The sequence below is a fragment of the Odontesthes bonariensis genome, chromosome 17 (assembly GCF_027942865.1).
Source record: "Odontesthes bonariensis isolate fOdoBon6 chromosome 17, fOdoBon6.hap1, whole genome shotgun sequence".
Lineage (NCBI taxonomy): Eukaryota > Metazoa > Chordata > Actinopteri > Atheriniformes > Atherinopsidae > Odontesthes > Odontesthes bonariensis.
In genome coordinates, this window is record NC_134522.1 from 21393016 (window position 1) to 21419668 (window position 26653).

The 26653-nt window shown below is 41.1% G+C and overlaps 1 protein-coding gene across 1 annotated transcript; it reads left to right on the top strand.

The window, feature by feature from the left end:
* The first annotated feature begins 741 nt into the window (after positions 1-741).
* Positions 742-24893, top strand: palm1b (paralemmin 1b). Its single transcript, XM_075448831.1, has 6 exons — positions 742-825; positions 14083-14125; positions 15993-16073; positions 21092-21207; positions 21610-21680; positions 21923-24893. Exons 2-6 carry the CDS (start codon positions 14084-14086, stop codon positions 22294-22296), a joined length of 684 nt encoding a protein of 227 aa, XP_075304946.1. The 5' UTR covers positions 742-825; position 14083; the 3' UTR covers positions 22297-24893.
* The last annotated feature ends 1760 nt before the right edge of the window (positions 24894-26653 follow it).

Here is a 26653-nt window from a genome sequence, read left to right on the forward strand (position 1 = left end):
TAGACATCTAATTGGGATCCACGTGTTATTAACACGGATGGAAACGATCAATTGAGTTTAAATTCGCAGCTCGAAGCCGTAAACACTCAACCTTGAAGCCCGGGGTTATTGATGTCGCCACCTGGAGGAAATTCACATTTGAAGGAGTCTTGACACTGAGCCTTTCCGCCACTAGATGGGGAGGTGGGACAGTGAAGGTGTAAAGAGAATGGCGCTTTCTCCACTCTCGGGAGAACTGGATGCGATCCCAGTGTTTGACAGCACGTATTCTGCTCCTCTGAAGCAGCCCTGAAGCAATCAGCCTGGTTTCTTGCACGTCATATGATAGGGCTGAATGAGAGCCAGCAGGGACCTAGTGAGGAGAGGAGTTCCCGTATCTTTATCAACGTGCGCGGTCAGGGCCCCCTTTATCTCCACAAGGCAGGGAGGGAGGCGTATCCTTTTCCCCTCTGCGCTCCCCTCCACATACCACTCTGACTCCCTCTCTCCCCCGTGCTGTAACCATACCACAACCTGCCTCAGACGACGCCCTGTCGCCCCCTCAGATCCCCCCTCAGAGCGGAGCCAGCGTGCGTCTTTTTCGCTCGATTGGAAACCATCGGAGTCTCATTAACGTCGGTCCGTGCGCGCGAGCTGCCAGCGGCATCACCTCGGCAATAACAGAAGGGGTGCCAAGCAAAAGAAGAGGGGAAGGAGGAGGAGGTGGGGACGGAGGAGGAGAGGAAGGGGTGTTCAGAGAATTCTGTATTCACGGTCAGAAATAAACAACACGACACCGCGTTTGGAAGACGTCTGCAGCGGGACGCAAAAGGGATCTGCAACAGAGTAAGTCGTGATTTGGAGAGCGCGGTGCTAGTGTTTTGCTGTGGCTGACCTGCTTTCGGTGATTTATCCAGCGGCTGGTTGTGCACTACGGCAGCATCCTTTGCTCCACACGAGGAGGGGTGACCTAGCGCGGCAGAGGGATGGGAAACAGTTTAGGAGGGAAAGCATGAAAAATATTGTCTAAATCTATGACTGTCATGACTGTCGATAGGCGAACATCGCTGCATTATTATGAATCCCTCGTCCCGTCAAGGATAAACAACACGGGAAGGAATGTCAGTTGCTGATTTACGGGAGAATAACAAAATATTGTCATTATTGTGTCATGTCATGGTTTGTCGCATGTCCAGGACGCAGCTTTATGGGTACGATGAAGGCATGATGGGGCCGACAGGTGTAACATGAAGACATGTTTACGGCGGATGCCTTTAATGATCCTCCATGTAATATCGATCCGTTTTTGGAGAGGACAGTGTTTCAATCGTGTTTTAAGCGTGTCGGGAAATTTACCAGTGGCACCAGCCGCGCATGGCCGCCGCTGCACGGATGAGAGATGCTGACTGGTTAAAGACTGTGGAGAGGAGAGGAGACAGCAGGGGAGCAGCGGGGCGTTCCGTGTGTGTTGTGATGTGAGCAGTCCCTCCAACATGGCGCGCATGAGCTGATAAAGCTTGGCCATTACATACTCCTGTCTGGAATTTACACTGTGCAGCGGAACAGGCTTTAGCGGGGAATGATACTGTGCATCCTTAACAGCTCCAGGCTGGCTTCTCCATCCTCTCAGAATAGCACGTAGGCTTGTGTGTGTCTGTGTGTTTTGCTTCTGCTTCTTTTCCTGTCACTGAATAAGAACAATGTCACTAACTCTAACGCCAACTGTTTTTGTAATCATGTTTGATCGCAGCAGGCATAGGCCGAACCAGACAGAGGGTGCTTTTTGTTTGGTCTTCTGTCTATTGTCTCTCTCCTGGGTTTCTCCTCTGTGTTGTGGACAACATCTTTGTTGACAGCACCAGCAAAAGGCGTAGTCTTTAAGCCTAACACACCCATTTGTTGTATATATGAGAACAGCTGGACACCTGTTTGATTCCTAAAGATCATGGGAAATTGTGTACTGAAAGAGATTTTTTCTTGTCCCATTACAGTTCTTCTTGAGGTGAATGTAAACCAGACATCTCACCAGATTGCTGATGGAGCTTAGTTTACCACAAGTTGTAAGAGATTGTTACACATTGGAGAACAAATGTGCAAAATATGCTCTGTTTTCAATTTGCATTTTGAAGTGTCACAGCATTCTTAGAAATGGGTTTGCACTATGGTAATTTAATCATTGACCAGTGACGTCAGCATGTGGTGTTTGTACAGAACTAATGACTTCAGCCTGCAAATGATTGGAATATTGGCAGTAATTGAAGCACAAGCCATTTAAGGATCACACACAAAAAACTGAATAAGTCACAATGACAACCACAAGAGTGTTTTTATCAGTGAAAATCTGAAAAAAGAACCTGCTGATTTAATTTAATAAACAACCCATCTCTGCTTCTTTTTGTTGTCTGTTCTGTCATTTTATTGTCTAAACGAGACATGTTAGGTCCAGCAAAGGCCTCAGTCAGGCTGTATTTGAGCTCAGGGTCCATATCCGGTTGACTGCTCTCTGTTTTGTCAGTGACTCACAGAGGACCTGACAGCCCTTGTCTTTTTCTCTTCATCATCATCTGGCATCACAAGTGTGGGGAGCCACATTTCTGTCTCTGGATGCTTGCATCCAGTCCTAAGTCACTTTGAATGAATGGGTGAAACACATAGATGGATTGTGTGCGTGTGTGTCTAAAAGTTCTGCTGATGATTGTTTTCTGACCCAGTAGGCTTGGCGATTACATTAATCAGATTTAACCAATTTATTTTGGGGGAGTGAGATGGTTACTGGGGAGCATTTATTCATATTCATGAGCTGAATTTGTCATTTTTAACAGCACCCAAGCTGCTTAATGGATACCTCACGACATATATATATATATATAGGCATCTTCAGAAATAATAAATGTCCACATAACTTATATAGGAAAAAGGTCACTCTTAGTGACAAATCCACACAGAATCTGCATTCACCCCTCAGATCTGCAGTGCATTTTTTTGTGTCATTGTCATTGATTTAGATGAAATCAAAACCTTTCTCTTGATCCCCCCCCCCCCCCCCCCCCCCCTCATCACTGTTAACTCTCATGGAGCAATGAGTTCATTTCAAATAAAAAAGAAAGAGAAACCACACGTGCACAAGCTGCATAGCACCTAACTCTGGATGAAACGGTTCTAAAATATTTGAAAAGAGACATTTTGCTTTACACCCCTGTCATTTCAACTCAAAAGATGATGATGTGAGTGTTTAGTTTACATTTTGTGGCTAAAGCTGTTCATGCAGGTTTATTGAAAATTCTAGCGGTTAAAGGTTTCAGCAGTAGTGAACATGAAATATAAATTCAACTTGGAACCACCACAGGGAAGCGGTTTGCTTGACTTTCTTCAGCATATCTGTTGGAATGGCAACATTACTAGAGGACAGAGGGCTTCTCTCAGATTCATATCCTGTCCTAAGTGAGTAGCCATAGAGTGAGGGACAATGCTAATTGCACTCACTGACCTTGCTGTCATCAAGAAACCCCTTGTGCAGTGGTTATAAAATCAGAATCAGCCTTCTACAAGGGGAAAATGAATGGTATGCATTGCAAAAGCCCTCACTGTTTTATGCTGAATGTTGAATGTTATTGTAGGTACAAGAATAAGTGGAAGTGAAAGCTTACTCAGCAAGCATACTAAATGATTAGGAAAAACATGGGCAGATAGTGGAGATGTGCGATATTAATAGATAACGCACTGCATTCCACCTTGTCCTTTCCACTGCATAATTTTACTCACTTTCTAATAATCTCTCTCCTGCTTTCCTCCTGGATAGTCACTTTTTCCTCACCCTTTCTTTCTCTTTCATTAAAACCCCCCTCCCTTCTTGTCATGTTGTCATGACAGATGAGGCAGGAGAGGATCTGTTTTTCTTTTTCACTCTTTCCTGTAGATCGTCTGTCTTCTGATTAACTGTCATATTTAGCCACTAAATTGTCTTAATCTCAGAGGGAAAATGTTGTTAGTAGAGAGTGTGTTTGTGCATTGTGTGTGTGTGTGTGTGTGTGTGTATGAGAGAGAGAGAGAGAGAGAGAGAGCGAGAGAGACACCCTTGTATCCACTGTCCAAAACACGCGCACACCCACATGCTCATATGACGATCATCACCGTTTGACTGTATCAAAAGCACTATTGATAAGCGGCAGAGAGGGATCGTCCTTCTTTTTGTACTGTAGGTGACCTGAACACACACACGCATCTGGTTTGAAATGAAGACAGCAAATGAACATCAGACCTCATGTGAATGAGACTTTTTTTTTTTTTTTTCATAATCCCAGAAGAGATTTATCAGGCTGATATCGGACAAACACACTTAAGTGTAAACAATTCCTGACTCTTGAGAGGCTCAAGTGGGGGTGGGTTGGGACCTTTCCATAAGGGAAGGCACATATTAGGCCTAATGGTTCCTGCGTTAGCATTGAGAGGCTGCTCCAATAATGCACGTCCATAGGCTTCCGGATATACAGAGGCTGCTGATTGAACTAAGAGGCAGAGAGCACCTGCCGGGTTGCAGGAGACAGCTTACTACGGAAATTGGTTGTCTGTAAAGATAAAAGCAATGGTGTCAGCAGATCATGCTTTCGCTGATGCTGCGATATTTTTCTTTTATAAAAAAAAACACGGGGCCAAAGTCGATTAAAACCATTGTATGGTTTTCCACTCATTCACTTCTACTCCACTAACTTCTTAAAATACCTTTGTGCATTGAACAGTGAGTCATGTTACCAATGTTTGTGACACATTTCTTATATGTTGTCCAGTATTATTCATTAACCCTTTGTTTTGATAACCAAGAATTTTATCATTTTTCATGCTGAACCCAGTCAGAACAACAACAACAAGTTCAAAGTGTCATCGCAGGATTTTATAGATGTTAGCAGCTGTGTCATGATTGCCAGTTGGAAACCTATGCATGCTTCAGTAGCAGGGCTGCCTCAAAGATCGCTGATTACATTACACTCATTTACCAGATGTTTTTATTCAAAGCAACTCGCAAGGGAGCAGTTTTGGGTTCAGTATCTTGCACGCAGACACTTCAATATGTGTGCTGGAGCTTTTGGAGATCGATATATAAATCAGAGCTGCTTGTTGAGCTCTAGAACACCTCATCTTTATGTCGCTCAGTGTCATGATGTTTGCCTCTCCAGCCTGTTGACATAATTTCAAGAGTGAACCAGTCTGCAAAACATCTTGTCACACGCCTATCAGTGACATCAAAGATGCTGCACACTTTGTATTTTGACCCTCTACAAGCTGAACCCGCGTTCTGACCTTCATGCATTGGTCGTCATCAAAACACAGAGATCAACGAGGTTAGAATAGCTGTAGACTCAGCAAGCAGCCCCTGGACGCTGGATATGTCAGAATTAACAAGCGAAGGCGACTCAACAGATTTTCCACTGTTTTGGATTATTGTTGCACAAGAAAACAGCGGTCAGATGAAAACAAAATGCAGCCATGAGGCAAATTGATGGGGTCGTCATCTTGACTCAGGGATTTTTGAAGAGAGACTTACATGTAACTAACTGAAGCAGAAAAACACTCTGCCATCAACCACGGACCTTTGTGTGACGCGGGATCAAGACCAACGTATGTTCCATCAAAAATATGACTTTACTGAAACCCTTTTGTCACTTCATTGTTATGTTTAGGCTATAACATTAGTTGGTTAGGTCTAAACTACATTCTTAACAAGGCGACCATCACCATTATAGACAACATTTTGTTGGTTCTCTTTGTTACATGTAAACATGTTAGAATGAAATGTTTCAGTCTCGGGTTGGAAAATAGCCTCACTTGGTTTAAGGTTAGAAATCAAACTATTTGAGTAGGATTAAAAAAAAAAAAAAATCATGGTTTTTGACAACATGACCATGGACGCCTTCTTTACCCTTCACTTGCAACTGCTCTCGCAACTACTAGAGGTTGCATCTTAGGAGACCTCCAGTGTCATTCATAAATGTATTTAAAACTTTAAGACTGCTTCATCAACAGCAGGTGGGAGGTGGAAGGAGGAAAGATCCAGAAATGTGAATCGTAAAGTTTAAAATCAGTTTTGGACAAAATGTTTTCTGCCTGCTTTTTTTTCTCTGTGTTGACCTTCAGTTTCGTTCACTGTTTGATCAGGTTCAGGCAATAAAATGACTTTGTTTTTAGGGAACAGATCCTATTTTAATAAAAGTCATTTGGTTTAAAGTACAGTTGAAAGTTCACAATATTTCCCTGCGCTTTGAAAATGGATGCTTCGCTTTATTTGTACTTGAATATCAGAGAGACAACTGGGAATGCTCAGCTTGGTGTGCCATGTTTACACAACACACTGCTTTGTTAAAATGTGATGCCGCCGTGGGGCTAAAATGTAATGGGCTGTAATTGTATCAGGTTTGTCTCCAATGCTAACAGAACAACCACCATTCTGCCAATCTGAGTATAGACTCAACTGGCTCAAAAATGGCACACTGCATATCCTCAAACATCTTCCATCTTCTGTGTTGCAGTAAGTGCAGCAAAAATGACTGTTTTTCAACATTTATCAGTTCCCATGTACTCCCATAACCACAGTTTTATCCAGATATTTGTATTTTTTTGCCACTGGTTGACGCAGACTGAGAGACCCACCATAGCACAGGGATAATGTGGAAGCTAACAATGGTGTAGGTCACTGGCATAGACTTTTGCCGCAGGCTTTGGGTTGGTCTAACGAAGAGCCATAAAGCAAGCTCAAAGGCCTCCCTCTGCACTGATTTGTGATGCCATGGGCTCCCAACAAAACAGTAGTTTGTGACGCTGTGGGAGCGAGCTCACATAGACCTTTACAGCATCCATCACTTGTTGGAAAGCAGCATATTAAATTTTTCTACGTTGCCGGGGTGAGGAGTCCCGCCCCAGCGATAAACCCCACAAAAAAAAAAGTTACTTCTAACACATTAGAGTCTTTCTTTTAAAGCCACATTTTTTTGCTGTGGGCCAGTGTACCTAAGATACGTTTTGAGTCACGCACATTTGGCCATGCTGCTTTGGAAATAGGGTGTGATTGTTTGCTTTTAAGTTGTCAGTTTTGTCCAGTACTTTCAGAATATCCATGGTGCAAAGGTGGAAAAAGGTATTTTCCACCTTTTCCAAACTATCAACTCCCGTCACATTGGGCTTGAAGACAAATCGTTTTTTTAAAACTTGTTGTTAGAGGTTGAATGTTCAAGGCAGGAATGAGTCAGTGAAATAAATCTTATGACTTGACTTATGCTAAGAAACAGAGTAACATGTGGAGCATTTACAAGTTCCCTCCCATTTAGTGTAAGTTATGATTATAGTATGAATCACATCAGTCGTATTATCATATGGAAAGTGTTATATTAACACTGCAAATTAAAATATCAGGACTGCCTCTCAGTCCTCATCCCCCCCCCCCCACATGCCTCAGTCTGCTGGTGGCTTCTCATCTGTCCTCTTAAGTTGGATTTGAAACAAAACTTCATTTGTCCTCTTGACATTCATGGATGTTACACAGCACAGTATTTCACTCTCTTCCGTACTGACTGAGCTGTTAATGGTGACCTCCTGAGGGGGAAAGGGGTTTTACCCTATGACCCCGGAATGCTAACATGTGACATCAGCGGACTTCCTTCAGTTTTTATTGGCACCGTACTGTTTATGTTTGCAACAGTTTGCGTTGCGCCTCAGATAGAAGGCCGCAGAGTGTGTGGTGGTGAAGAGGTTGCAGCGTGTGTGTGTGTGGGTGTGTGTGTGTGCTCGCTGGCCTGGGACAAGTGCTCAGCTCTGGGCAGAAAAGACAGGGAGGGGTATTGTTGTCCCTGTGACCCTTTTGGCCTGACGGAAGGAAGCTGGACGTGGGGAGTAGTGAGGAGAAGAAAAAAGTGCCACTCCAACCCAGTGAGTGTGAAGTAAATTTGAGATTAGATTTCTCTTCCAGATTCTCCCAGTTTTGAAATGCAGGGCCCGGGTCATTAAGCTCAAGAGTCATTGTCACCGTCATCTTTCTTTCAGAAGAGGAAGACTTTTTTGTAGCTTTGTGTGCCTGTGTCTGTACATGATTCTTCATTCATAGCTCGCATCTGGGATTTTTCTGGATTTTAAGAGTAACAATTGTAATTATTTAGTTTTGTCCTGAAACTCTGATTTATCATTTTCAGCTTCCATGTCTCGACCAATTTCCACACTGCATTTGGGTCTCTGCGTGTGCTGGGTTTCATTATCGGCAGTTAAAAGGTTCTTGCTGTTATGAAGTAACACCTGAGGGAGCACACCTTTTTCTCAGAAGGCAAGAGTGACTGTGAAAGTAATTTATTAGAGTGCGCATGCCAGTATTCTGCAACGGGGGATCATTTAACGCTATATATTCTTGTTTATTTCTTACAACTTCTCTGTGAAATGCAGCTGCCACATGACAATAAAGAGCATGGCTGTGGAAAAAAACAAAAGATCAGATCCGCCTGTGTCTTTCCTTTGTTTCTGTTCTGCAGTCTGTCTTCTCCACCTCTTTATCCTCATTGCAGATATCTCACTCTGCAGCTGTCAGACTTTGTCTTTCTTAACTGGTAAGCGACACGGGGGTCTAATTGCTCAACAGTGTATCAGTTTGTGTATGTATATTGCAGGGATATTTAAATGTAGGGCTCTTAGTATTCATGAATGGGGAAATCATGCACACGATCCAGTTCAGTTCAGTTTTTATCAACTCTGCCAAAGAGATTGGTTGAGTTTGTTTCTTGGTAGTATTACTCAAAAAGTTACATATAGATTTGCGGGAACATTTTACCAAAGCTGGAGGAAGGCCCAAATCAGAAGTTTGTAACATTTGATGCTGATCCAGATCTGGATCTAAGTTTTGTTGTTCAGCTCTGGCAGATTTCTCCTGTTTATGTTGTGCTTTTTCGCAACAACCTCAGGGAACTTTATGTAGAGACAGACACCCATCGGTTTCCTCTGAATAAGCACATGATGTGATCCATTTTTGGTAGATGGATTCACTGTGCTATTAAAGCTTTTAAACTACCATAAGTTTGCGTATGTGAAAATCTCCAAAAGGCCATATTTATCGTAAAGAAGGAGCACCAACTGTGAAAGCCCTTGCTGCTTTGTCTGCATTAATTGTTTAGGCTTAGGTTGTGAGGTGGGAGGATCTGTCAAGTGTTAACACCTGGGCTCAGGTGTTCCAATATAACCTGGTTACCATTAACACTTCTATCTCTCCCTGTAGGAGGCAGACCTTTGGCAATGGTGGTTTTAGTTAATGTTCCTTTTGCACACTTACACACCTAACTTTCTTTCCCATCCACACCTCACACCGGTGACTGGCTAATGTTTGACCCGCCGTCATTTTAAAATGCCTTATGGACTGATTTGTGACACAACTACAATAGAAAGAGAACAGAAAATCAACACTTGCCATCAACACTTAAAAGCTCATTTTAATCTCTTAACTTTTCTTGGCAATATCATTGTATTTTCCTTTCTTATGTTTGTTGTTTTGTCGAGGGACATCCCACTTGGTTGTGATGTTTAAGGTATTAGATCACATCAGGCATTGAGGTTTTTACCATCTGATGATGCGCGGGTGCTATAAAAAGCAAGCTTGGAAATAAATCTGTGATTCTGAGTCTGTGTGGGTGTTTAGAATCAGTAGGTTTCAACGTACTTGTCCAGATGCTTGTTTAAAATAGTCCCATGGTGATGTGAACTGGTGTAATCTCCAACTACTGATAGATTGTGCATTATGTATTGATGGATGACTGGTGCCCACTCTTGAGTCAAACAGTGTGATATGCTGGTATCTCATTAATAATTAATGCCACTTTCCACTACCGATTTATCAGATCATATTGTCATGCTTCCATTTACAGAGGTAACATGTCAAGTTTGAAAAGAGATGTTTGTTTCAAAGCAAATACAGTACACTTAGAGCAAATACTTAATCAATGTAGGTTTGACGCATCCTCTAGGAGGTTGATGGAGGTTAAATTGTGGATATTCTCAGAGGAGTTTTATGTAGTTCTTTGACTAAAAGCCAACATGATATCCCCAAACAATGATGATTAGCTTGGGTTATTATTCATTTAGCTTCAAAGGCACTAAGTTGATTACTTTAAGATAATTTCAGTGCAGTTACAGTGTGCAAAGGGACTGCTGGTGCTAGAGAACCATAATCGAAATGCGGTTAGAAAAAGATGACGGTGCAGCTAATGTGTTCCTGGAAATGCTACAGCAGCAGTCCACTCAACAAGAAACAAGGAGCGTCATTAGTTTGTTTCTCTGACTTAGTCTGCTATGCACCTGTCTCGACATCTTGCTAAAAATATCCATATTTTTTGTTTGTCTGGCTGTTCAGGTCCATTCCTCGCTCAGTCCTCTCTAAAGGATACTGTTGATCAGCTACATGTATCTGTTTCAATTTGCCTTTGCTGCCCAGTCTCTGAGCGACTTCCTGCCTCCTTCTACATCTTCCTTTCACTCTCATAAATGCAATTACGCTTGTGACTATGCAGCAAACATGGCTGTCTGTTCTCCCCTCTCCCAGTGTGTGGCCATAGTTTATCAGAGAGGCAGCAGGACATAAGCCAAAACGTTTCCAACAAAGTGGACAGAGCTTTCCGATTTGTCTTCAAGATGTATCACAGCAGCTGCGTGGAGGTTAGGCAAGCAGGACACTTCATTACTTTCTTAAATTGTGGGACAAGGTGAAAAATCTAAATTTAGAACTCCCAGCTACTTATGTTGACTTTGATGCACTTTTACTTGTTAACGTTTTCCTGAGTGACTTGATTTTTTTTCCAGTCACACTGCATCATAAGAAGAATATTGCCCTGATTAATACACATGTGCAAGATATCTCTCCAGTACTGATGTTGTCTTTGTTATATTGATATTGTGTATGTTGTTAATGTGATAGCGATCACTTCTTGATATATATCGTGCTGGCCTAGATGTGTGTTATGCAGGACACAAATGCAGACACTGGATGCTGGCAGATGAACTTTCCAGGCTGTACACAAACTGGTGGGATTTTTCAAAACCAAAGATGAATCCAAATGGTTAAGAATTGGGCAGGAAAAAGAAATGAGACAACTAGTTTGAAGACAGGAGGGAAGATGAAGATCTGACATGGAGGAGAGGAAACTGAGCAGCATATAGACAGAGGGAGAGGTAATGACTTCTGAAACTCAAGACACAGGAAAACCATCTCAAAATAAAACAGCAAGTCAAGCAAGTACTAACTGTACATAAAAACGAAATGTTACCAAAACAACAAAACACATAGAAACCAAGGCTAAACCTGAAAAAAAACAAGATAATTTAAAATAAGGTAACATTAAAAAACACCACAGACCATGACAGTTTCTGAAAAATATGACTCTATTCACCCAAGCTCGATATCGAAGAAGTGATTGACCCTAAAATCACATGTTGTGTCAGTCCTGTAATTTTGAAGATTCTTACTGACACCCAACACTAGTTAGCTGCCCAGAGTTGTTTGTTCGTTCACTGGTTCACAATAGAAATATTCACCTTAAACATGTATAATGAGATTATTATCTTTATTGTCAGCGGGTAATAAAATCACAACAACTACATGTGGATATGTCAGTGAGCTTCATGTATGGCACCAAATTACAGATCTGTCAACAACGCACGATGGTCTTTGTTGACAGATGTAATGTACAGCCTCTGTATGCTACCTTTGGTATGCTGCAAGACAAATGTGTTGTGCACTAAAAACTGAATTGATAGTTGGCTAAATCTCAACTTCCTTTGATGTGGCCTTTTGAGCACAGATGATGTGTGGCTCTTTCTGCTGATGCTCAAAGTGACCTTTTTGAGGTCAGAACGCTGATTGGTGTCATTAGTCGCGCTGCGTTTTATTCTTTACAGCGCTGGTCTAGCTTGATAAAACTGATTTCCCTCAGAGCCTTTCCACATGTCTTATTCACATGTCTTTCTGTCCTTCCTGTTTATGCTGGATCGGTTAGAGATGCAAAAAATTAGAAGAAGAAAGAAAGGAATGCGTCCAGAACGTACAATGTGTCCGTGTTTGTGCGTTTGCTTGAGGGGGCGATCAGATGATTGTGGTCCACTTTTCCTCCAAAAGAGTCTCCATGTGATGGTTATGCAGCTTGATGGGAAAGCGGAGAGAAGTGTGCCTGTGACGATCACCGCTGTTTGTGTGCAAGAGTGCCAGAAACGGCACAAGCATGTAACAAACTGTCCTCCCATAATACATGTCTGAGGATGTTTGAGCTCTAGGCTTTGGTGGTTGCACACTGAATTAGCAAGCATAAAAGAAGATGTTTGAGACTTCTTTTTAAAAGAAATGTGTTTTAGCCCTCATGTAGAAAATAAGATGTGCAATTTAAAAGCAGTGTTTGTTTTTTCTATTTCTCACAAATCAAGATCTATTCGGTGGGGAAATGATGCAAGCTAATTCACACTGTGACAATGAGGGTCTTGCCACCCATCTGGAATAGAGACACAGTTTCAACATATTTCAACCTCACTGGTGAGGGTTGGGTGGCTGAGTGATGAGTAGCTCTTTTGGTAAGAGTTTCTTATAGAGAATTGAAATAAGGATGTTTGTTAGGATGAAGTTTATTTTCAGGCTGGAGCAGACACACTGCTAACATTGTTAACCATCTCCCAATCTATAAAAGAAAAAGCTATCTTATGCATATCGTTAAATGAGGCTTTACCACAAGCAACCAGAGACTCTGCTCAGAGTCAGGGAAGTCAATTTCTTCTTCTGGACTCAGTGAATTTGAATTTAACAAGCATCTCCGTTGTTAGACTATATTGAATTTCACATTTCAATCACACCGTAAGGTGTCAGGTGATACTGGCTAATATATCGAAATAATCTAAGCAGAGGTGGAATAAGATTTGCCTGCTGAGTTATTTGCACTTGTCTTAAAATGTGTTTTCTTTTCAAATGAAATATGAAACCAGATGTCCTCAATCTGGACTTAGTTAGAAATCTGTAATAATCGTTATGACTGCAGCTAATGATTTTTGTAGATTAATGGTTGTATCATTTCCTTGAGGAACGCATTAGGAAAAGCTCTGAATATCTCATTTTCTTCAACCAACTATTCTTGTTACAGAGGCACACAATGCAAATTTAAGATAAAAAAAAAAAAACTTTGACAGTTGATTAGCTATTTTTTGTGAGTTGAACACAAAATCAATTCAAATTACTCAGAAAAATTGAAGGCAATTCCTTTTTGAAAAAGCAGGATATAGTCTTCACAGTGCACATACAACCTTTAAACCTGAATCGTCCACACTTACAAAAACAGAATGTATCTGGAGTGCAACAAAAGAAATGTCCAAAGATATTTTTGGCAGATCTTTATGGGGTTAAATATAGACAAGCTTTGCATATCATACACTCATCATTTCCCATTAAGCAGACACAGCTCTCAATGGAGGAGACTATGGATTGAGCAATGGAAAACCTTTAAACCTTAAATAAGATTGGTATTCTTGCATCTACAGCCTCACACAAGTATCAATTGGTTCATACTTCTCTTATACGGCTTCTAATGTATTGAAATGATGCACCTGAATTAGTTATAAGGAAATCTTCCACTGAATTCCACACTTTTTATGCCTGGTGTTTGACCTGCTGCAGTTGCCATGATTGGTTTATTACCTGGAACGCATAATACAGACATCATTTACTGTGACTGCTTTGGGAGCTTGCCATAGGAATAGTTTTATCCCATCTCAGTTGAGTAACAGTCGCAGTCTTTCCCCTCTGGCTTTGAGTCTGCTTCCGTCCGTCCTCCATCCTGGATCTCTGGTCTGGAACCTATTAGAGCTGGAATCTCCAGCAGCGCCCTGGCTGTGCATTAGCAGGCCTACACTGACTCGCCCTGACAAGAGAGAGAGACACTAATTTAGTTCTGAATAGACAGATATTTAACCTCAGTCACTTGGAAGGTAAATGGATGGCGAGTGAATGCCATGATCAAAGTAAATTAACTATCACTGTGTGTAACTTCTAATATTAATGGTAATGGGTTGTTGTAACTATCTGCCTCTCAACCTGTTTCTTCTTCTTTTTCTCAGGATGGCTGAGGTGTCACAAGAGGAGAAACTCCAGGCCATCGCTGTAAGACACACACACATACAGTCTGTTTATGTCTTTATCTTACAGAGTGCACATCAGAGTGCACACCAGGGCAGACTGATGGATGTAGAAACAACAAATCATTGCTGCTTGTCAAGGTCTGATAGCCTGTCTTATTGACTCAGCCTTTTAGATCCCATCTCCTTTACTCATTAAAGGACATCAAAAGCTAATTCTGCAGCTACACCACACTTCTTTTTCTCATTGTCTCTTAATATCTCACTTGGCTTTGCAGAGTCTGTTGGTTCTTTCTCTGTTGGTTCTTTCTATTTCTCTTTTTCTGTCTAATCTATCACAGTATCCTGATTTCTCCCAATCAAAATCATTTGATCGGTCTATTTTGATTTATTACTAAACATTTTCTTATTTAGTTGTCTTTATGTATGTATGTATGAATGTTATTACTTATTGTTTGGCAAAGGGGAGACACCTTGATAAAAAAAATTTAAAATCTATCGCATGTTATTTTCAACTAATCAAATTAATGAGCCACCATCAGGGGAGCCAGCTGGTAAATCAAATCCTTGAGGAAGCATGTAGATTTAAAGGTAACGTTTAAGGATGCTGAATTGAATAAATCACTTAAGGAGATGCTAAATCCGACGAGCGATGGCGGGTTTAAATGCATCCAATTTAAAATACGGAATCGGCTTCACTGCACACCCGATAAGACTGAGTCGATCTGGACTGAGTCACCTAAACTTCTGCTGGTGTTGCCTCACTGAAAAAGGGGATTTTGTCCACGTCATTATGTGCTAAGCCTAGATGTCTTTTGGCAGAGGCTCTCGTGAAAGATCAATAACAGCGTAGGTGTATGTGTGGATTTCACCTCTGCATTTAGCCCTCTGAAAAGTTTAAAAGGATCTGAACCAATTTTAGCAGTTAAAGCAATCTCCGTAGCTGATTTGTTTGCTTGACGCAGACCAGTAGTTTGACCCTCCTGAATGAGAGTAATATTTCACAACAAGATGTGTCTTCCAACATGGTTGTTTAAGGAATGAGAAGCCACTCACTGTATCAGTTAAGGTTACATAACTTGTTGCCAGCTGAAATATATAAATCACTGCAGTTCTTTTCCAACAGGAGGCTCTTATCTTTTTGCTTAGTTAAATCCAGTTGGTGACTTGGGACAGGCAGTGTACTTTTCTTTTATCTGTATAATTTAAATTTTACTTCTGAATAGGGTTAATGCCTTTTTAACTTATGTGTGCATACCCATGTGCGTACTATTTTCTTTCTTGTTACCTTTGAAATAAGTCATAAATATCATTTTCTTTAACTCTTGAGGGAGAGAACAAATCCTCACGTTATCACACACCAGTTACAACAAAAGCTTTGAGAAATTCTGAGTAAAAAGAACCTGTTTTGTTCCTTGTTCTTTTGTTTATGACTCACTTATTAGTTTTTTTCTCTTAATATACAATCATTTTCTCCCAACACTGGTCCAAACCCAAGGCCTTGGTCACAAACGCATACCTTTAATCCTGGCAAGATAGATTTTCTTGCGATAGTGATCTCTCAAATCCCATAGACTATCCGGCTGCTTCAAAAGGAAAATTTCATGCCAACTTTGAAAAGATCCTGTAAATGCTCTTTACTCACAGTGAATTTAGCAATTGTGCCGTTGGTGAAGAGCTCTCAGTCCAGAACCGGCTCCAAATCTATCGTTAAATCATCAGCACCACCGTTAAAAACAAAAGTTGGATATTTTTCATACTAATTTTACACTAATGTCAACTGAAAAAAAAAACACCCAATAGTCACTACTGGTCATTTACACATTCTTACTAATCTGTAGTCTTTTTTTGGGTTGCTTGTGAGTAATCATAATGTGTATGTGTGGTAACAGGAGAAAAGGAAGAAGCAGACAGAGATTGAAAACAAGAGGAGGCAGCTGGATGATGATCGACGGCAACTCCAGCATCTTAAGGTACACACACTCACTTCAACATGCAAGCACATAGCAAATGATCATTTGTACTACTATACTGAGAATACTTGAGGTTTAATTGCCGTTATTTTCACAAGTCTTGAGTTACCCTTCATTTCTTTATAATTTGCTTCCAAGGAGCAAGATTTTCAAAAATAGCTCTCCAGCGATAATAACTCTCCAGCGAAAGGTCTTGCAAAGTCTTTCTCGGGACCTTAGCCGCCCTATCTCTCACTTTCAGACCATTACTTGGCCATTTTCAGAGGAATGTGTTTTTTGTTAGTTAAGCTGCTCCACACTTACGTAGGAATCATCCAGCATAAAAAGACACCAAACTCGAGAGATGAACCTGTGTTGTTTATACAGATAACAATTTACTATTTTAAATTGTATCTTTAGGAATTCTGTTACTTGCAGCCTGTCATGAAGACACATTCTCAGGGATTCCCAAAGAGCTGTTAGCTGAAAACTTGGCATATCTCAGCGTGATGGAGAGTGTGTCCTTCAAAAACTGAGGAAACTGGACAAGTGAGGGATCTAATCTCTTTAACAGATTAGAGTACCTGAAAATAAAATCCTTCAAAGTCCTGACAGAGGACCTGAGAGATGCATCTGACCCTTCATTTGATCAATCTATTATATACTGAAGCCTCATCAGAAATGGCCTCCATCATTGAAGGGCGGCTGTCAAGAAGTCAATCTTAAGGAAGGGAAACAGGGAGAAAAGGCTGAGGTATGCCAAATAGAACTGGACTGAAAATTAGTGGCAACAGTTTATGGAGGGATGAATCCTCGATTAATCTCTGGACCTTATTGAAGCATTATGGGATCATCTTGACAGAACACGGAACACAAGGCAGCCAACATCCAAAAAAGAGCTTTGGAATGTTTTTCGAGAAGCCTGGAGAACTTTTCCTGAAGACTCCTGAAAGAAGTTACAAGAAAGCTTTGTCTAAGAGGATTCAGGCTGTATTGAAGAATAAAAGAAGTCATACCAAATATTGACTTTCGAAGTTGTTAGAATTGTTCAAACTCTGTTTGTGCCTTTATACAGGATATTTCCATTTATCCATAGTATATAAAGAAATAAGGGGTGGCCCAAGACTTTTGGCCATGGTGTGTGTTACATGAAAGATCAGACTGATGTAATGCTTTTCACAAGTGGATCCAAAGTGTCCCTTTCTCGGGCCCCCTGTTGCACCAGCACCTTAGTTGTGTTCTTTGGACACATGTTTCCAGTTTCAAAGAGGTGTTTTCCACCTCTTTGTCAGCAAATACTAGATGCATTTATTCTGTTATCCTCCAGTGAACATCATCATTTTAATCTAAAGAATCCACCCTGTGAATATAATACACGCAGCTACACATATGCTGACTGGCGCTACTGTATGTATGTAAAGAATCAAAAATACTTAGACAATGTGGACTTTACTCAGCCCGCTCCCTTGTAAAAAAAAAAGATTCAAACCCATGTCCTTGCAAACAGTGAGCCGACATATTGTACTTGTAGCAGAAGAGAGCAATGCACATCATGTGAGAACACAGCAGTTTGACTTTGTTTGAAATGTACTCGAGCACTCCACCGGTAAAATGAATGTATGTGTCATCTGCACCCCCACACACGCCTCTCCCTTACCGTAACTTGAAACAGAAATTCTGCTGGGCAGTTCTGTGTTTTTCTGGAATCATGCTCCACATGTGAGCACTGTTACACACCCACACAGCTGCATTAAACTCAGCAGTTCCTCTCAAATGTATCAGTCCAACCTAGTGAGATACTCCCAAACTGCTGCTGTCACGGAATGTTCAGAATGGACAACAGATAACACCAACAGCTCTCCACATGCTGTTTATGCACACACACTCATACATGCAGACACACACTCATTATTATCAGAGCCAAGGCTATTGTCAGCGTATGTGTCAGCACTATCAAAGCTATTTCAGCGCTGGACAATTCAGCAGCTCACAGATAAGAGCAAAGGTTGAGGTATGTATGTGCCTGTGTCTTTACAAAAGTGCTTGTGACCTGTTGCATGCTCCCACTTTTTCTATTTTCAGAGCAAACCATTGTAGGTGTGTATATGTTCATGCGTGTGTTCAATTCTGTGCGCATTGCTTCATAAAAAAAGAACACAGAAGCCCCGGACAATGCAGTGGGCTTAGGCAGAGGAAACAGATTTTTGTCCCACTCCCACCAACAGGAAACCACTCTTACACCCACCGCACCCCGCTTTCTCACACGCAAACACGCGCACACGTAGACACAAACACGCAGAGGGGAAGCGTAATTATGCTGTCCAGTCGTATTAAAAAGGCCCCTTTGTGCACACCACACCAAGTGTTCTTTTTGCAAGGGCAGCATTCATGCGGAAAAGCCAGTAAATGTCTCGGTTTACAAACATTTTTATTAGGCTGTACCTGCTCCGTCGTTTAATCACGCTAATGCAGGCTCTTACACACAGAATCACACTGTAGAAGCGCAGACAAAGTCATAAGAAGTGGTATTACAGTGCCAATAACAACCAGAGCGTAAATAGGTTTTTAATCAACAAAAGCAGATGTTATTTATGCAAATATCTACCACATTTGAATAATAATATTCTGTTCTTAAAGGGAGAAAACCAGTATGTGGGAGTGTTTACTAGTACTGAACACTGAAGACTAACTTATATTGTATTTCGTACAAAGTTAGAGAGGAATAATTTGACATTTTGGGCATTTATTTGTTGCCATGATGAGACGCCGTCTCTGTGCGAAGGTTACAAACCTCTAAAGCTGACTTATGAACATATGATTAGTTAACTCCGTGCAAAAGCCAAGCCGTAAAAAACAGACAAGCTCTAGTTAAACTTTATAAATGTCTCTTATTTAAGTGAGTGAAGTAAAGTAAGATGGCCGATACATTGTTGGACAATAACCCTAAAGTACGGTAGCTACTTATTAGCGCTCAGGCGCCTCAGATAAAAGGGGAGACGCTCCAACTGAGAGCTACTGCTGCATCCAACGCTGAGCAGGGAAACTCTGACTTTCCAAACTCTTATTGGAACAAAAAGTCTGTAACTCGAGTAATGTTCATCTGCCCTGACTGCCACATAGATGCAAAACATTTTACTTGGTATTCTTGATCTCATAAAGCATCAGACAAAGGACTTTTAGAGCATTTTAGCTTAATTCTCTGTTCCTATAAGCGAGTGTTATTACTGCTAATGAGCATTTGTTGTTTGAAGTGAGGCAACAAAGCTCTTTACAGCTGTTCCCTTCATTTGGATGTGTGCGTACGTGTGTGTCTATGTGTGTGCGTGTGTCTAGAATCCCAGTTCCGCCCTTTGTCTGCTACGTTAGCAGCTTTTACCCCAAAGAACAATGGAAAGAAACGTAACTTCAGCAGTCTAGCTTTACGACTTTTCATGTAGAGTGGTGTGTGCACGCGTGCTTGCACACGCATGAGTGAGCACATTAAGTGATGTCAGGCATCTGGGTAGTAGGGTGTGGCAAGAGAGAAAGCAAGACTGAGAGAGCCAAGAGGGATGAGGGGGAAAGCAGGTTTAGATTCATTGCCCAGGAGACCATGCAGGGCTTGGGAATGAAGAGTGTTGAATTACACCATGTGAGTGTGTACTTTAAAGCTCTGGGAAGCTGAGTGTATGAAGCCAAACTACCCAGCGGAGAACGTAGGAGTTGAAATAGAATGACAGGAGGTTTAATACATACAAACAGATTAGCACAGATAGAAAGTGAGGGAGGTACGCCCTGACATTTCCAACCTCATTCAAGTTCATGAACTTTATGATGGATAGAGACACACATGAGCGAGAGGAGTCGGGCAGAGATCGAGTCTGAGGGGGAAAAAAAAGAAAATAAGGCGAGTTTTTCCTGTTGAAATTCACGTTGCATCACTAGAGAGGAATTCACATTGAGCACAAGACCAGACTGTCAGCCCAGCTTGCGAAAACAAAAGCTTTTTCTAGCACTTTTTCATACGGCCAGGCAGGGTTTTAGTTTGCTGCGCGATCTAACAGCTGCGAGTAAGACGCTGTTATATTTACCTCAAAGCATCCCAAGTATTTGCTTTGATATTAGCTTATCTTCAGGAGGACGTGTGGATAGGGAGTCGAGATAAGAATATATGACTATTTGGAAACTGGAAGAAAAAAAATCAACACAGAGGGCAAAAGTTAAAAAGGAATTAAATGAAATAGACATTTGAACTAAACATGCCGATTTAAATCCTGCGTTGTTTATTTTAACCAGTTTTCTGGAGTTCAACCTGTCCTGGGATTAACTTTATCTACAGTAATTGATTTAAAGCAAACAACTTACTGTCAGAATATCTAGGCACAGTCAGTATTCTCAGCTCTTCCTTAAAAATATCACTGTCAAGTTTCCAGAAATGTTTGATGCAGTTTAAGATTAGAGCTAGTTTGCTTTTACCTCATAGGGACGTATCTACATTTCCAACCCTATGCTCAATTGAGTATAATAGGAGAATTAGATGTTAGTTTGGATTTTTTTCACTTCAGCGCTGGCAGCCTCAATCCTCTGGCCGGGTGCCATATTGTCCACTTGGCAAAAGGTTTGGCAGCCGTTATTGGCAGCCAATTCTGTCACACACTTTGGCAAGTGTGACAGAATCACTGAGTGGCAGCAGTCAGCAGTTGTACTGGACACACTCACGGGTAGATTTCGGTTTTAGATCAACTTAAGGGCTTTTTACCGAGCCTCTGTGAGAGTGCTACAGATCTCTTCTGGAAAAAAAAATACACAGAAAATCAAACGAGAATTTCAGTATCCTGAGGTGTTTTTAATAACTTAATGAACTGTTCCTTCTTAATTTCGCACAATCAAAGGTCTCCCATACATGCAAATCCACCAAAGCATATGGAGTTACCAAGGGCACTTTCAGTTACATTGCAGTCCTGTTCGTACTCGTACTTTTGTAAAGATATCAAATAAATCATCAGGCCAAGTTTATTTTCAGAATAATGATGTCTTTTGTCTGCTGTGTTTGGTTGCAGTCAAAGGCACTGAGGGAGCGCTGGTTGTTAGATGGAGCTCCAGCTGAAGAGGAGACGCAGAAGCGTCTGCACGAGGACGAGGTGAAGACCAAACTTCTGGAGCAGGTCATCCTCAGGTGAGCATCTTCAAACCTCTCAATGTCAGATATTCAAAATATCCCGACAAGAATTATTCTCTCACTTTCAACTTGGCGGGCCAAATGTCTGCTGTTGTAATGGTCAGAATGTAAGCATGCAAACAAAAGCTGTCTGGCTGTCCTGGTTGCTAATTAGGCAAGAAAGTTATTTAGCTTATTTGTGGTGATGGTGGGGTTATTGATCTTATTGAAATAAATTCCACCCTGTGTCTGAGTGCCAAATATAAGAAAATGAAGACTGATTACCTCACACCATTAGCAATTTGAAATATTTAAAGCATTGACTGGTTATTTTTAAATACTACACTCAGTTTGCTTGCATTCATTGTAGTGTTTGTGGTCACAAAGGAACAAATCTATGTTTATGTGTTTCTGAGCCAGGCTAGAGCAAGAAATTGAAGAACTGGAGACGGGGGAGCCAGCCAACAAAGGTGTGGCCAAAGAAAATGGAGGTAAGTTCTTTGCCCTTGGCAGCATATCCCACAGGAAACCATGGCAATGCAGCCTGAACACCTGTGACAGAAAGAGAAAGATAGCTAATTATAGTGTCTTCATTTGCTCTTTTAAATTGGTCGTCTCCACCGTCATTAAAACAATATTTCCTCTCTTTCTTTGCCTGTCTGACATAGCCTGACCACCCTATTTCCTAATTCACTGGCATAATTTTTCAATGATGCTTTGGTGCTCCCTATAGGTGAGAATGGAGTAGTGCAGACCTCTGGTCAGACCCCCAAGAGAGAGGTCACAGGGATAGAAGCCAAGCTGCTGGGCCCAAGTCCTGACCAAGCTAGTGCAGACAACCCAGTTACTTTGGTTTTCATGGGCTATAAGACCGTTGAGGATGAGAAGGAGACCAACACAGCCCTGGGAGTGGAGGGCGTGGACGGCAATGTCAAGGCTGAGTTTGTTGTGATTGAGGATGGCGAGGGGAAAGCAGGAGGAGACGCGGCCAAAGAAGAGCAAGCTCCACCCAATGGCAGCATGGCGGAAAAAGAGAAGGCCAACGGAGGTGGAGAGGAGGGAGAGAAGGAAAAGAAACAGACCTGCAAATGCTGCACGGTCATGTGAGCTGTGTGTGTGTGTTTATCTGTTTGTGTGACTGGATGTGTATGGGTGAGTTCACAGCTGCATTCATGCAGGCCTGTGCGCCATTGCATGAGTCTGTATTTGCAGATGTATGTAACTTTGTGTTTGTGTGCAAGTGTGTGTCAGGACTGGAAAAAACAAAACAAAAAAAAAACAAAAAAAACAACGGGAACCGAAGTACATTTAAACAGCCAACGTACCAACAATGAGAGTCAATATGGGCTCCAGCTACAACAAACCACAAAGACTCATAAGTACACTTTACTATATATACTTTCTCTGACATGTATTTGACTTTTGATTTCTATTGATATTTTTCTATTTTTCTGTCTTGACATTTATATTGTTATTCAGTATGTATATCTTTATTATGGGATTGTGTACTGTATGTTCATTGTTATTACTGTTGGAAAAAAAAAAGAGAAATGTATTCGCTCTCTGGATTGTACTGCTGCCCAGTGGGGAAAATCTGGAAACTTTAAATCATTTAAATCCAAACATCCAACTATGAAGGACACAGAAACCTAATATGTATATATATATATATATATATATATATATATATATATATATATATATTTCTCTGTGTAGGCCTACCAACTATTTATCAGTCAATTTCATATTGCAATATTGTCTAAGATATTATTTTGAATAGTATTTTAATATATTGATATGAAATTATGTTTTATACAATGTATTTATTGTTTTTGGTTCTCTATATCATCTCCAACCATTAACTGCATGTAAGCTTGTAAGCACTACCGCATTCATGTTACACTCACAACAAGTGTCTGTGCTTTCGTAGGCTCATATGTGCTCATATCTTTAGTCACACAAGTCTTTCTGTCTGTAATGGTGAATATAATTGCAGTGTTAGAGGAATGCATTATGTTTAAGAAGATATCTCCAGCAAAGAGGCTAACTGAATCGCTGACCATGTTGCAAATCTAATTAGTCAAAAACTAGATGCCATGTGCGCACATGCACATGAAGATCACGGCTTTTGTGTTATTTTGAATACGATGGTTACGCTTCTTTAGATTTCTTTAGATTCTTGATACCATGACACTATTATTAGAAAAGCTTGAGTAATTCTGTTCTCTCAACAGTAGAATCAATGTCAATCTTAATAAGGTAGCACTGCATGAAGCCCTGCAGCTTTCTTGACTCATCACTTGTTAGCTCTCAATGATATGCTATCACGTTCACATGAATGTAAATCCAGGGGTTAAATTGGGATTTATTCCACCTTAATGAGAAGAGGTGGGCTTGATCAGCGCCCCTTAAAAAGAATTTAAAAGGCTTTTGTTTCCTTTTTTTTTTGTCTATTGATGAACCAAATAAAATTAAATGATACTGTTATTTCACTGTGTTGTTTGGCTGTTGGTTTATGTCCTGCTCACTCCCAGTTTAACCCCTGACTGTTTGCGCTTGAATAAATTGACACAAAAAAGAAAAGAAGATAGCAGGCACATTTGAACAGACTTCTGTCAAAAATATCTCGTGGGACCTAAAATCTTGTCGGCCTTAAAACACAATATAATGAATTCTGTTGTGCCCTGTTTCTTTTTTTTAGCATTAGCATTAGCATTAGCTGTATAAACAGGACATGTTCCAGAAGAATAGTCTGCCAAACCATTTAAAAATTGCTGGCTTCTAGCTTGACAAGGCAAAGCAGGCATGTAGACTAAAGCAGTTCAAAGTCCAAAAAAGACTGGTCCCAGTCTTTGCCCCGGTCCCCTCATTTGTTGGGTAAACACATCGGACGGTCTGGGTCAGTGAGGCTGGACCACCGATGTGTCTGCTCCCCCTGGCTAATTCACGTCTTTCATTCACCAACACCATTATTCCCTCACTATAATCTATCATTGTTACTGTCAAACCATAGTCCTGCCCTGGATACCCGCAGTCCAAAAACTCTGCAGTTGGTGCTAATGCAAAACTCTCCCTCCACCAACTATTGTTCAACTTGTTCCCTTTGTCTTACACAGATTGCTGGTGAGGCAGATTCCGCTGCATATTCTTGTTGAATAAGAGAAAGTTTAGCAACCTTCAGTGCCAGATGCATTCTCTCGAGTCCTGCCTGCATTTTCCACCAGAGAATTGATCCCTTCTTACATTCCAAAGGGAGCTCAAAAAGGTGGGGACGGATAAAGTACAGTCTATGCTTTCCGCGTGTGCAGTTCCACTGTAATTGTACAACTCAGTTTCTTATATTGACTCATGTTCTTTTCTATGGCCCCTTTGCAAGGGCTGTATATTGTATTTGATGTTTGTAATTCAACAACAACAAAAAAAAGAAGATGACTGCATTTGTGTATTGTTCGTGCCTTTTGTCAGGTTGATTTGGTTGGATTTCTCTGTCTGACGCCATTTTTAGACCGGGGGTTTTTCTTGCTGTGCTCCTGGTCATGAGGACCCACTGGAATCACTGCCTTCTACTCCGAAGGAGCGCCACAGAAGTCATTTGCGAGTCTAACACTTAGTTTTTCACATGATAATCAGAATTAAATGAAGCTTGAACTACAGATCATATGCAGATTACTGTTCTCTGTCTTCAATAAACATTCTATACTATATCAACTTTTTTAAAACTGTTATTTATTTTCCAACCCAAACCTACATGAAAATCAACCATCGACCGAAGTTGAACATTTTAAGTGGATGCAAAAGAGTATAAACATGTGTCCCTATGCATACATGCATCTGTATACATAGAATTCCATATTAATTCGGTGAGCTGAAGCTTTGCTTAATAGTGGGTCTCTGGCACAGCAGCAGCAATAACAACCTTGTGTTAGACCAATGCCTGTTCTATCATCTATTCTGTGGTCGTCTAAATGTTTAATCTTGAATAAAACTACTGTTTGTTAACAGCAAGTCAGATAAGTTTGTATGCAATGAGCCGACTGTATGCAAGAGGGTTTGGAATGACGAAGTCAAAAATGGGCTCAGAATACTCTTCAAGGCAGAAGAATACACAATCACACCCTGATAAAAAACATCCACTTAGAAAGCAAGGACAATTGTCTGTTGAAAAGACAAAGACGCTGACGCAGTTGAACAATCCCCTGTAGGTATAAAGAGCGACGTGAATAGCGAGGTCAGAGGTCTGAGATAAAAGAATCGTAACTAAAGCAGCAGCACAGGTGTAGAATGTGCTTTCATCCGCCCAACTGAAACTTGCTCGTCTTGATTACTTTGTGAAGCGTGTATTACTGAACACGTGCCACTAGAGGGCATATATATACACTTTCTTTTCAGTGACTCCGTGTTGTTGTGAAATACACTTCGTGTGAGCCAGTGGGACAGAAAAGAGGGTTAATTGGGGGAGACAAAAGAGAGGGAGGAACCAAAACAAAGCACTCATTGCAGAGAGGTCAGGCGTTCACTAGTCAACACAACGGCTAGAATTACATTGCTGCGATATGCATTAGTGCTAAATCAGATAAATGGATATTTAAAAAATTCTCCAGAGCCTAACGCAAATATTCAGTTTGGGAGGGCCTTTTCTGTGATGAGACAGGTTTAACCTTTCTTATAGAGGCAGCAGAGGTGCTCCATGGCCACAGGACAGAGAATGTATTGTGTGTTGTTTTTAGGTCACATCCCTGACGATGCTTTTCCACACACTAACTCAAAAACATTACTGGATCGAACCGTTGGAATATAGAGGGTCATGAAAAAGTCAAAAGGATGTGGAGGTTTTAATGTTAAATGTACTTGAATGGTAAGAGTTCAGACACAAACTGAAGCGTGGAACGCATGAATCATCCCAACTGGCTCCAGAAGGGTAGCAAAATCTAATTGCTGCTATGCTATCAGTTACCCGTAATTACCTTTCCTCTGTAATTGGTTTGTTAGGACAGGCACACAAACGTAATGTAATGAAAGAATCAAACTCATGAATTCAGCATGCAGACCTCAGTGGTGCATCAGTAGCAGCTGCTGCCCATGGCTCATATTTTCCAGAAACAAACCATTTTCACTCACTGCATCACCAACAGTAACAGCCTGGCACTTTGTACCCCTGTCAGCGGCCATCTCATCTAAGTTTCTGTTATTTCTCAACCTTATATCTCAAAGACACTCGTTCCAGTCTAATGTTAGTTTGTCAGAAACTAAAGAGGCAGATTGAACATCAACAGCTTAAAAAACAATTAAAATTTGAACAATATGATTTAATGTGTTGGCACCTTCGCCTCACAGCAAGAGGGCTCCAGGTTCGACTCCCAGCTGGGGCCTTTCTGTATGGAGTTTGTATGTGTGGGTTCTCTCCGGGTACTCCGGCTTCCTCCCACCGTCCAAAAGCATGCATGTTAGGTTAATTGGTGTCTCT